The 12625-nt window shown below is 37.9% G+C and overlaps 1 protein-coding gene across 1 annotated transcript in view; it reads left to right on the forward strand.

Moving 5' to 3' along the window:
* Positions 1 to 12017, forward strand: part of DEPDC4 (DEP domain containing 4) — a 19452-nt gene extending 7435 nt beyond the window's left edge. Inside the window, 7 exon segments of the mRNA XM_024751322.1 lie at positions 3731 to 3766; positions 3769 to 3907; positions 5853 to 6079; positions 6683 to 6825; positions 6917 to 7042; positions 11538 to 11616; positions 11962 to 12017. Of these exon segments, the coding sequence (XP_024607090.1) occupies positions 3731 to 3766; positions 3769 to 3907; positions 5853 to 6079; positions 6683 to 6825; positions 6917 to 7042; positions 11538 to 11616; positions 11962 to 12017 (806 nt within the window).
* Positions 12018 to 12625: the final 608 nt, after the last annotated feature.

The raw sequence follows: 12625 nt of genomic DNA on the forward strand, positions 1-12625 counted from the left end.
TTTTTTTTTTTTTTTTTGCGTTATGCGGGCCTCTCACTGTTGTGGCCTCTCCCATTGCGGAGCACAGGCTCCAGACGCGCGGGCTCAGCGGCCCAGCCGCTCCACATGTGGGATCCTCCCGGACCGGGGCACGAACCCGCGTCCCCTGCATCGGCAGGCAGACTCTCAACCACCGCGCCACCAGGGAAGCCCAAGGTCATTTCTTAATTCCCAAAGAACTGAGAAACCAACTTCACTTGAATTGAGTTGAAAAATCTGCCAGCAGTGGTAAAGCAATGCAGTCCCAGGACTGCAGGCTTTTTGCAAATTTGTATTTGTGAGACTAGTAGAGTTAAGGTGAACCACCTTTGCTGAGATTTGTTTATTTTTTACAGGTGTTTCTTACTGATAATATAATGACTAATATTTTTGAAATATATGTGCATTGTTTTAGAAATGTGAGGGGTTCTAAAGGTGCAGAACCTCTCCCTCACCTCACCTCTGTGGGGTAGGTCTCAGGGGAATGCCAATATCAGCTGGAGCAATTTCACTATTAATCTGTTTTACCTGACTTCCAGAAGAATATGTTTGTTCAAAGGTTTCCTCAGCTGAGACAAAATTTGATTCCTACTGAACACACTGTACTTCTCCCACCAAAACATTTACTCACTTAATGAAATTGCCTGTTTACTTGTCATTATTTCCCACTGGAGTGTGAGGTACTTAGACAGGGACAGTCCTTACCTTTTTCAGTGTTGTATCCCTGTTGAGTGGCCCAGTGCTTAGCTCTTGGTAGATTACATTTAGTGGATGAATGGCTCACAGACAGCCTCCTCATTTTATAAATATTTTCTTTTTATTTATGCGTCTATACACATACACTCATATGTACATATATGTGCATATGTGCATGTGCATGCACGTGTGTGTGTGTGTGTGTGTGTGTGTGTGTGTGTGTGTGTGTACGCTATGCTAAACGCTGCTTGGATTGTATGCTTTTCAAATGTAGAGTCTATCCCCTTGGATCCCCTTCATTCAGCACAGTGATCATTGAGTATGAAGTGCTCCATTAAGATGAGGGTGGTGGCTATATATGTTGCTACAGTATCCTTCTTGAGTCTAATTTCCTCACACAGAGCTAGCTATTCTATTTATCAGCTCTGCACTTGGCTAGTATGTTCTAGACATGCACATTTCTCTGCTCCCTCACCTTTAGGTCTTTGCTCAAATATCATCTTCCCAATGATAATTCCCACACATCTTATTTAAAATTGCAATACTAACCCCCTAATGTAGTCTAATCTCCTTTTTTGCTTAATTTCTCTCCATAAAACTTACTATTAGCTGACACACCACATATTTCACTTTTTGTTTGTTTGTTTATTTATTGCCTGCCTCCCTCTCCCCACTAGAATATAAGTTACATTAAGGCCAGGATTTTGCCTGCTTTGGTTACCACTATATCCCTGGAACCTAGAACAGTGCCTAATACAAAACAGGTCTCAATAAATATTTGTTGAGTAAATGAATGTTCTGTCTTGATGCTATTGCTAAGAATAGTCTTTTCTCCACTTTTGGATGTATTCATAATATATCTATTCATACTTCTTGGTGACTTGATAAAATTTGCCTTCATCCATTTCATATGTGGCTATCCTTACCTCCTTACATAGGGTGTGGCTGCTGAAGGGCCACTATTTTTATATATGTATCTTTTTCTAGCACGTGGTTCAGTGCTGTGCCCAAAGGTTGGTATCGACAAATGTGGACTGATTGATTAGAGGCTACTTACAATCTCAAGTCTTTACTAAAAGATTGCTAATTTGATATATTTTGGGCCAATAACTCAGAAGTAGTAAACTCAGATGCCTTTAGGAGCCAGGCAGATTGGAGAGCAGGTGAGTACTTCATTTTCAAACGTGTAGGAAAAATTGTTGTTTTGCTTGAAATGTAGGGCCCTCTTGGCTATTTTTCCTTTTCCCACTTAAGGAAGAGATATAACTATAGGGAAATTAATTTCTACTGTAACAAAACCAACAGGACAATACCATGAAAATGGCAGCTGACACTCAACTTCACTGTTTGGGATACAGTAGGAAGTGGTGGGGTTTGTGGTGAGCTGGAAATGACATGCCAATGCAAATAAGGTAGCCACTAATTCATATCAGCTAACTTTGGTCAGGCATTAATTGAAGCCCAGTGTCATGAGATTTTAAGATTTTTTTCCCTTATTTATTTATTTGTTTATTTTTGCTGCGTTGGGTCTTCATTGCTGCGCGTGGGCTTTCTCTAGTTGCGGCGAACGGGGGCCTACTCTTCCTTGTGCGGAGCACAGGCTCTAGGTGCGCAGGCTTCTCATTGTGGTGGCTTCTCTTGTTGCGTAGCACAGGCTCTAGGTGCGCGGGCTTCAGTAATTGTGGCACATGGGCTCAGTAGTTGTGGTTCACAGGCTCTAGAGCACAGGCTTCAGTAGTTGCAGCACACGGGCTTAGTTGCTCCGCGGCATGTGGGATCTTCTCGGGCCAGGGCGCGAACCCGTGTCTCCTGCACTGGCAGGTGGATTCTTAACCACTGCACCACCAGGGAAGCCCTCTTAAGATATTTTTAGAGAAGCTTGAAACCCGGAATTTTATATGAAATCTCCCTTTTTTTTTTTTTTTTTATGGTACGCGGGCCTCTCCCTGTTGTGGCCTATCCCGTTGCGGAGCACAGGCTCCAGACGCGCAGGCTCAGCGGCCATGGCTCACGGGCCGAGCTGCCTCACAGCGTGTGGGATCTTCTCGGACCGGGGCACGAACCCATGTCCCCTGCATCGGCAGGCGGACTCTCAACCACTGCGCCACCAGGGAAGCCTGAAATCTCCCAGTTTTATACAAGTTAATTCTATTCAAAATACTTTATAACCAAACAAATCATGACTATGGTCCAAATTTAATACATAGTCTACTGGCAGTAAAGCTCCACGAGAGATTTACTGTAGCTGTTGCTTTTTTTTTTTCTTTGGCGGTACGTGGGCCTCTCACCGCTGCGGCCTCTCCCGCTGTGGAGCACAGGCTCCGGACGTGCAGGCTCAGCAGCCGTGGCCCACGGGCCCAGCCGCTCCGCGGCACGATCCTCCCAGACCGGGGCATGAACTTGCGTCCCCTGCATCGGCAGGCGGACTCTCAACCACTGCGCCACCAGGGAAGCCCAGCTGTTGCTTTTGTAATTTTGTTTCATTTAAAGGAAAAACAAAATATTAATGATGATCTGATAATTAGGATAATGAAAAACTTTATTAACCCTTAACATAAATGACCAGAAACCCAAGTTAAAATTAACCTAATACTGTATTTTTATTTAAAAGCAATTTAACTACATTTATCTCTGCTTTGAATAAAATTATAAATAATTAGTAATCTCATTCTCTCCAATTATCAAAATAATTTATAAGCAGGACCAGTAGTTTTTTTTTAATATCTGGAATTAACCTATTGATCACCTTAAAAGCTAGATAATATCACTTTATAATTAACATAGCCAGAAAATAAAATCAATATGGCTCATAACCCTGATGTCTATTTAAAGGTCAATCTTGAAAATAGAAATTGTAATTTAGCAAATTTAAATTATCCTAACAAATTAATCCATTATATTATTAGCTTTTCTGTTGTATTACTAGAAATGGAAGAATTCTATGATACTGGTTGAATATGTATATGTTATTTATTAGTATGATAGTTATATTATTTTTCTTTCTAAGCTGTGGAAGATGTTTGGAAACAACAAACATTGCTACGTATTCTTCAACTATTCACATTCCATTCTTAGAAAATATTTTGGAGCCTCCAGTTAAAACACAAAATCTCCAATTAAGTAAAGAGGAAGATCTTGTTATCTCAAACACTTGCCTCGACAGAGAGGTTATTCCAAGCTTATGTCTACTTGAGTGAGTGACCATTTTTATTGTCAATTTATAACTAAAATGTTCTTTCACATATTTTGCCCTTGGTATTTTAAGGTGTGAGAACATATTCATATGTATGAGCAGACATCATCATTGATTTAAAAATTAATCACTGTGAATTTTCATTTGATCTAAAATAGAAAGACACTGGTTATGACCTGTGAGAAGATTATTGGAAATCTGAGTGGTTTCATTCATATGAGTTGTCATGATTTGTCAATCATTCTTTCCCTGCACCAGCCCTGAGTGTTTTTTCAAAGTTCTATTACTTCCGTTTTATAACCATAAAATAAAAACCATCATGGTTTCTACCAGTTTATTTATTCCTGCTTTAAGAGAATCCTCAGTCTAGTAGGGGAGACATTCATGAAACAAAACATTACAGTCCAATGAAATAAGCCCTATCATAAATCAGTTGCTAGGAACCATAAGTATAAGACCTTGGGTATTGTTGAGATTCCAGCAAAGAGAACTGATATGATGCTTTCTGCCACATGGGCCAAACAAGAAAAGAACATCAGACTCCAAACCTGAGAACCAGAAAGCTTCAGATCCTACAAAGAGCTTGATGATCAGAGACCTGTGAACCCACTTAGATCGTCAACCATTGCCCTGTTTGCACATGACATGTTTGCTCCTAATTCAACAGGCTGAGAAAGACCTAGCAAATGAGTCTTCCCCAGCCCCTGAGTCAGGGAGAATATAGGAACACCAGCAAAGAAACAGGATTTCTTTAGATGCCTCTGCAGGAAACAGACAGCAGCTAGTCAGCCTTTATGAGCTTCCAAGTGGAAAGTGTAGGTTATCTGCAAGAGAAATGCAATCCGACTGTCATTAATTTTTTCATCTGCAACACTAGGAGCTAGAAGATAAGTCACACATGTTAGGCAATATGTTCCATTCAACAGGGGTTGGTGTGGGTGGGGAGAAAAAAGGAAATGGAACAGGAAAGAGAATAGGAGGGAAGAAGGAAAGATATTTGAGGATCACCGAGAATTCATAGAATATATCACTCAGGAACCCCCTCCTAGGAAAATATTTGAGGAAAGATTTTAATCTGACTACAAAGAAATAACCAGAACCCCAAGATGGAGACAGATGAAGAGGAAAGGAAATATTGGTAGGCAATGAACTTTGGTCTGTGCGCTCTCACTATTTTCTCTTCTCCCTAATTTTGTACCCACATATGTGCATGCATACAAACACACATGTACACACAACATATTCGAAGTTGATATGGTAAGGCTGTGTGAGAATGTACAAAATATAAGTGCTAAATAAGATATCAAAAAAAGAAGGACATAGTATTAAGGGAAATTATAATAAATACTAACCTATCTCAGCAAAACCTGGGGGTGGGGAAGGTGGAGGAGAAGGGGGAATTAAAGGCCTTCTAAAATCATCACTGAAGGGAGGGAGGAGTGAAAGGATCCTAAGTTGCTTATCTTATTGAGGTCGGGAGATATAAAAGGGGAAAACAGTGTGTGGTGGGATAAACGGTGCATCTTAATGGGGGAAATATTTGGTATCTTATTTTCAAATAGTGATAGAACCATATGCACCTAATGATCAGAGTGGGAAAGGGGAGAGGAAACACCAGTGGAATGGAACAGTACAGATGAACTCCTCTGAACAAAATTTAACAAAGTTAGAAACAAATAATGAAAAGGTGGCCCACAAATATTTTAATTCCTTGAAAGTAAAGGTACAGAAGGGTGTGGTGGTATTTGGTGAGGAGAAAAGCTATTCCCTCTCATTTACTGCTTCAGTCATCCAGCAAAAATTATTAAGAAGATTCTCAAAACTAGTTTCTTCTTTAGATTTGGTTAATTATAAACTAGATTTTATTGTTTTATCAAACAATGTTTTAGGCAGTTAAATGGAAACGTTAACCATTAATTTATTTTATTTTGTTTTTTACCTCCAGGATTGATAACTGGCTTAATTCAGCAATTGAATGCTTGGAATATTTCCCTGACCATTTAATAGTTACTGTCAGCGAGCAGTTAGTTCAAAACAGAAATGAAGAGACAAGATTGAATACACAGAAGAAGTTACTCTTTGATGTCATAGTAAAATATTATAATCAAGAGAGAGATTGCTTATTAACTGATGAGTACTTTGATATTCATTCAGGAATTATTGAACTTTTAGGTAAGAGATGTTTAAACTTCAGTTTTTTTGCATAATCTTTTTTAATAATACAAGTTGCAGAAGATTTTATGTATTATATGAGTATTACATTTTAATATTTTTCTTCTATGATGTCACAGTACTTCATAGAGTCTTTTTTCAATTCACTTGGCCATGTAAATTGTACTATCAAATGTAATACTGTAGTATAGCAATTAGATCTAAGGTAATTCTATCACAGGGACATTCTAAGAAAAATTTTGATATAGTACTAGAGGATTAAAGAACTGAGGTATCTGGAAATATTGTATTAATTTGATGACCTTTTAGCAAAATAAAAATTGAGTGACACATCATGTCTCTTTTTTAGCTGTGTAGGTGGCCATATAATTTCATGTTAAAAACAAATTGCTGTTTGACAATGCTGGATATAATTATGCAGGTGTTTGGCATATTATGTAGATAATTTCCTGTGTGTTTGAAATATTTCCTAATAAAAACTTTCAAGTGTAAAAAAGAATCTGCAAACCAAACACAGTATCATAGCATTTTAATTGACTGCTACGTACTATAATCTCTGGGGTTTTTTTGTCCCTTGCTTTGTCTTTGTAACCCATGTAACAGAAAATGAGAAAAGATCAGAAGCACTTGAAGCAACACAACTATATCTAAGATTGTTGTTGCCCAACGTTAGAGAAGAATTACGATGGCTACTCACTTTTATGGCAACTGCATCAGAACCCAATGCCTACAAATTACAAAAACAGGTGAAAAAAATTGCAATAACAGTTTTACAATCTTCTGCTATTCTTTTTTAATAAAAATGATTCAAGTTAATGTTACTCTTTCTGTTTACAGTTTGATAACAAAACGGTGGTCCTGAAAACTCTTGCCAAAGCAGTTTTGCAATCCAAATCATTATTAAGAGTACGGGCAGAAAAACTAGTCTTGTTTCTACTGGAGTTCCACTCTGAGCTCTTCAAGGTATCTGGCATTTTGCCTAGGCACATTTATTACTAAGCTACTTGTGTCAGACAAAAGGCAAATCATTCACTTAATAAATTTACTGAGAACCTATAATGTGCAAAGTTTGAAGGAATGCTCTTTCCCCACACCCACTAAAGAGAAGAAAGCAGAATTAAAAGAGTGTTGATATTTGCAAGTATATTGATTAATTTCTTCAACTTATTTCTCTGTGCCAGACACTGTTTTAGGTGCTTAGAATACATTAGCAAACAAAACACAAGAAAGCAGGCCCTTGAGAGGCTTATATCCAAGTGAGGGACAGACAGTAAGAAGAAATACAATAAATCATCGTCCTATAGTTTGCTAGAAGGAAGTGAGAGACAGAGACAGTAAGAAGAAATACAATAAATCATCGTCCTATAGTTTGCTAGAAGGCAATAGAAATAAATAAATAAATGCAATAGAAAAAAAAAGAGCAGTTTAAGGGGATTTTGGGGTGCCAGGGTGGGGGTTAGTAGGAACTTACAGTATTAAACAGCATGGCCAAGGTTGGGCTCACTGAGAAGATGAGATTTGAGCAGAGACTGGAAGGGGGAGGAGTGAACCAAATGGCCATGAGAGTGGAGGTAAGTGGTTTGAGGCAGAGAAAATTGTTCCTAGAGCAGAGGCCTTGAAGGTGATGCATGCCTGGGTGCTGAGGAACAGCAAGGAAATGGTGAGCAGGTGGGACAGTATTGTGAGGTGAGGTGAGAGATATGGGGGCCCATGTACGCCATTGGAGAGATTTTGCTTCTCCTTGGAATAAAATGGGGAATCATGAAAGGTTTTGATCACAATGGTGGCCTCATTTAACTGATATTTATGAAAATAACTGGATTTTGTGTTGAAAACAGACTATAGAGGGGCAAAGGTAGAAGCAGGAGAACCTTTTAGGAAGCTGTTGTAATAATCTGAGCAAGAGATATGGTGACTTGAAACAGAGGAGTAGCAAATAAGTTAGTAAGACATTGTCAGATTGTTGATATATTTTGAAATGTCTTAGAAAACGATTATTTTTAGCCTCACTAGTATATTTTAATACCAGACAGTGTTACTTTCAGTGGCATTATTTCTCCAAAGCCTCTATAAAGAATTGTTCCCTTCTTAATTTTTTTGTGTAAAACATTTCTCATGTCATTAGAAACATATTGGTTTGAATTTTGTAACAGTTCTCTCAATATTAACTGAAGTTACTTTTCCATTATTTTAGAGAAAAAGTTGGTACTAAGTGTATACAGTAGAAGCACTCCCCCATTTATGAATTTTGAATGAAATGTATTCTAAAAGCTCATTTAAAAGTCACTTGTTAAGACCCGTATATATGCTGTCTACAAGAGGCCCACTTCAGAACTAGGGACACACTCTTTCCCCACACCCACTAAAGAGAAGAAAGCAGAATTAAAAGAGTGTTGATATTTGCAAGTATATTGATTAATTTCTTCAACTTATTTCTCTGTGCCAGACACTGTTTTAGGTGCTTAGAATACATTAGCAAACAAAACACAAGAAAGCAGGCCCTTGAGAGGCTTATATCCAAGTGAGGGACAGACAGTAAGAAGAAATACAATAAATCATCGTCCTATAGTTTGCTAGAAGGAAGTGAGAGACAGAGACAGTAAGAAGAAATACAATAAATCATCGTCCTATAGTTTGCTAGAAGGCAATAGAAATAAATGTTAACACCCCACTTTCACCAATGGACATATCATCCAAAATGAAAATAAATAAGGAAACACAGCTTTAAATGATACATTAAACAAAATGGACTTAATTGATATTTATAGGACATTCCATCCCAAAACAACAGAATACACTTTCTTCACAAGTGCTCATGGAACATTCTCCAGGATAGATCATATCTTGGGCCACAAATCAAGGCTTGGTAAATTTAAGAAAATTGAAATAGTATCAAGTATCTTTTCCAACCACAACACAATGAGACTATATATCAATTACAGGGAAAAAATCTGTAAAAAATACAAACACACGGAGAATAAACAATACACTACTAAATAACCAATACATCACTGAAGAAATCAAAGAGGAAATCAAAAAATACCTAGAAACAAAGGACAGTGAAAACACAGTGACCCAAAACCTCCGGGATGCAGCAACAGCCGCTCTAAGAGGGAAGTTTATAGCAATACAATCCTACCTCAAGAAACAAAAAAAATCTCAAATAAACAACCTAACCTTACACTGAAAGCACTTAGAGAAAGAAGAACAAAAAAAACCCAAAGTCAGCATAAAGAAAGAAAGAAATAAAGATCAGATCAGAAATAAATGAAAAAGAAATGAAACGATAGCAAAGATCAGTAAACTTAAAGCTAGTTCTTTGAGAAGATAAACAAAATTGATAAACCATTAGCCAGACTCATCAAGAAAAAGAGGGAGAAGACTCAAATCAATAGAATTAGAAATGAAAAAGGAGAAGTAACAACTGACACTGCAGAAATACAAAGAATCATGAGAGATTACTACAAGAAGCTCTATGCCAATAAAATGGACAACCTGGAAGAAATGGACAAATTCTTAGGAAAGCACAACCTTCTGAGAGTGAACCAGGAAGAAGTAGAAAATATAAACAGACCAATCACAGGCACTGAAATTGACACTGTGATTAAAAATCTTCCAACAAACAGAAGTCCAGGATCAGATTGCTTCACAGGCAAATTCTATCAAACAAACATTTAAAGAAGAGCTAACACCCATCCTTCTCAAACTCTTCCAAAACATTGCAGATGAAGGAACATTCCCAAACTCATTCTATGAGGCCACCATCACCCTGATACCAAAACCAGACAAAGATGTCACAAAAAAAAGGAGATGCAAGAGGGAGGAGATATGGTGATATACGTATAGCTGATTACCTTTGTTATACAGTAGACACTAATACACCATTATAAAGCAGTTATACTCCAATAAAGATGTTAAAAAAAAGTTGTTAGTCTGCACCTAGTTTTTCATCAAAAAATATAATAAATGAGATTAGGGCTCAGGTTACATAAATGTTTAATTCTACAGTCACTAAACCAAAATTCATGTTTATAGCTTATTTGTGAAATGGGTCCCAGATTCCAACCAGGAATTTAGAATGAACATTTTCTCTACCCTCCTCTTCCTTACCACTTAGCCTCTCCACTTTCTTCTTTCTCACCCTGCTTCCTCCTCTAGGTAAATGAATTCTCCTCTTTCCTACATATGGTTGAGAAGTTAGAAAGGATTTTTTCATTTTTTTACTTCCCCTCATGTCAGAACTGGCAGTGCCGTAAAGAAACATACTGGTTCAAATATTGTGGCCGGACACAAAGGGAGAAAAGGAACTTGATGTGGGCTGGAGGAAGTGGGGGTATGGGATTCAGGAAGCAGGGAGAAGTGGCTCCGATGACTGGTTTCTGGAGATTAGGGAATGAAGTATTTCAGGGAGATTGAGATGTGGGTATTTATAATAGGGGATCTTGAGCATGCCTAGCTTTTTCCTGTTACAGGGCTTTACCTGTGTTGTCTACTGTATGTCTGGAACATTTTCTCCCAAGTATTTTTATGGCTCACTCCTTCACATCATTTCAGGCCTCTGCTCAAAATGATACCCTCTCAGTAAGACAAAAGCCTTCCCTTACTGAGATAGCTACCCATCTTCTTCATTCTAGCTTCTTATCCTGCTTTATGCTCTCTTAATGGCACTTATCATTACCTGAAACTATATTATGTATTTGCTGATTTTTTGAAATTGTCTTTCTCTCATATGAAAATGTAAATTCTGTGAGTTCAGACTAGATCTGCTTGTTCATCACCTTGAACTGTCCTGGAACGTAGAAATCATTCACTAAATTTTTGTTGAATGACAGAATGAATTAATGGGGATGGCTTCATGTTTGTAAATTTTCAGGACAATAGAAGTTAATGGAAAGTACCCTGGGGCTCAAGATGAAGGAGCTATGTGGATATGAGGTTCAACATTGGTAGGTCTAGGGGGTGCCCTCTGTAACAATATTAGCTGAGGAATTATTTCCCCCAGATACATGTTATAATCTGGGATTTCTTTTGTATAACCAAAACTGGAAGAGGAGTATTTATCCATTTTAAGAGAATGAAATTATTATGTATTTTAGAGCTACTATTTACATATGGATCATGTAATTACAATGTAAGATTATTTAGACCAGTGCTGTTATGGAAGTACAAACAATTTTCATTATTATAAGAGAACACTGCACTAATGATTGGTTAATCTAGTTTCAGATATACTACATATGTGGGAGTAGAATATAGAATTTTAAGAATTCTAAAAAAGAATTTCAAGTATTTATACCCTTTATAATTCAGAGGCCTTCTGCTACCCGCCCCCTCTCCCCATCTGCAATCCTCTTCCCCTATGCATTGGTCAAAAATATTGAGGGTTTTTTTTTCTATATTGGATTACTGGCTAGAAAAATATTCATATTAAAATTTGAAAATATCTGTTTTTATGTAGACACCGGTTACTTTATTGGATCTGGTTAGTAAGAAACTTAAGAAGCTTCTACATGGAGAAGATCCAGATGCTATATCAGGTATTGATTCAGTCTTATTCTTTCTTTATCATTAAGTGACTGTTACAGCCACATAAGTTGGAAAGGAGCCAAGGGTGAGTATGTAATAAATATATAATGCTATAAAAGGTGGTTACATTAAGGTTATTTTTTAATATCTCCAGAGCAAGTTCTTCTCTAGTTGTTTCTGGAAGCTCTTTGATTACCTTTCTTCTAAAAAGGTAAACACTTACTATATCTCATTGCTGCTCCCAGGTCTCACCTTCCCCTCATTTATTACCCACCTGCCTGCTTCCTTGCTCCTGTGCACACTGTTTTTCTTTCTCCTGTTTTTCATTCTCTCTCTCTTTCCCTCCTCTTTTCTAGGAAATGACAAAGTTTTTATAGAGAAGGAGCTTAAACACTTGCCCCTACCCAGTTGAAAAGGCTTCATGATTCTTTTTACTCCATGTCTTTTGGCAATTGATCTGATTCCTTACTTTTTAATTTCTTTAAACCATAAAATATCTAAAAGCCAAATTTCCTAAGATTGTCATGTGAGAGACAAAATAAAGTAATAGGTATAACTTTGGGTGCTAGGGCCAAATTGCCTGGGCAAATTAACTTCTTTGTGCCTCACCTTCCTCATCTCCAAAATGAGAATAATAGTATCTACCTTGTAGTTGTTAAATATTTAGTATTTATATTAATAATATAACATTGGAGGCTTCCCTGGTGGCACAGTAGTTAAGGATCCACCTGCAAATGCAGGGGACATGGGTTTGAGCCCTGGCCCGGGAAGATCCCATATGCCATGGAGCAACTAAGCCCATGCGCCACAGCTACTGAGCCTGCACTCTAGAGCCCGCGAGCCGCGACTACTGAAGCCATGTACCTAGAGCCCGTGCTCCGCAACAAGAGAAGCCACCGCAATGAGAAGCCCGTGCACCACAACGAAGAGTAGCCCCTGCTCGCCGCAACTAGAGAAAGCCCGTACGCAGCAACAAAGATCCAACTCAGCCAAAAATAAATAAATAAATTTATATATAAA

The sequence above is a fragment of the Neophocaena asiaeorientalis genome, unplaced genomic scaffold (assembly GCF_003031525.2).
Source record: "Neophocaena asiaeorientalis asiaeorientalis breed wild unplaced genomic scaffold, Neophocaena_asiaeorientalis_V1.1 scaffold318, whole genome shotgun sequence".
Lineage (NCBI taxonomy): Eukaryota > Metazoa > Chordata > Mammalia > Artiodactyla > Phocoenidae > Neophocaena > Neophocaena asiaeorientalis.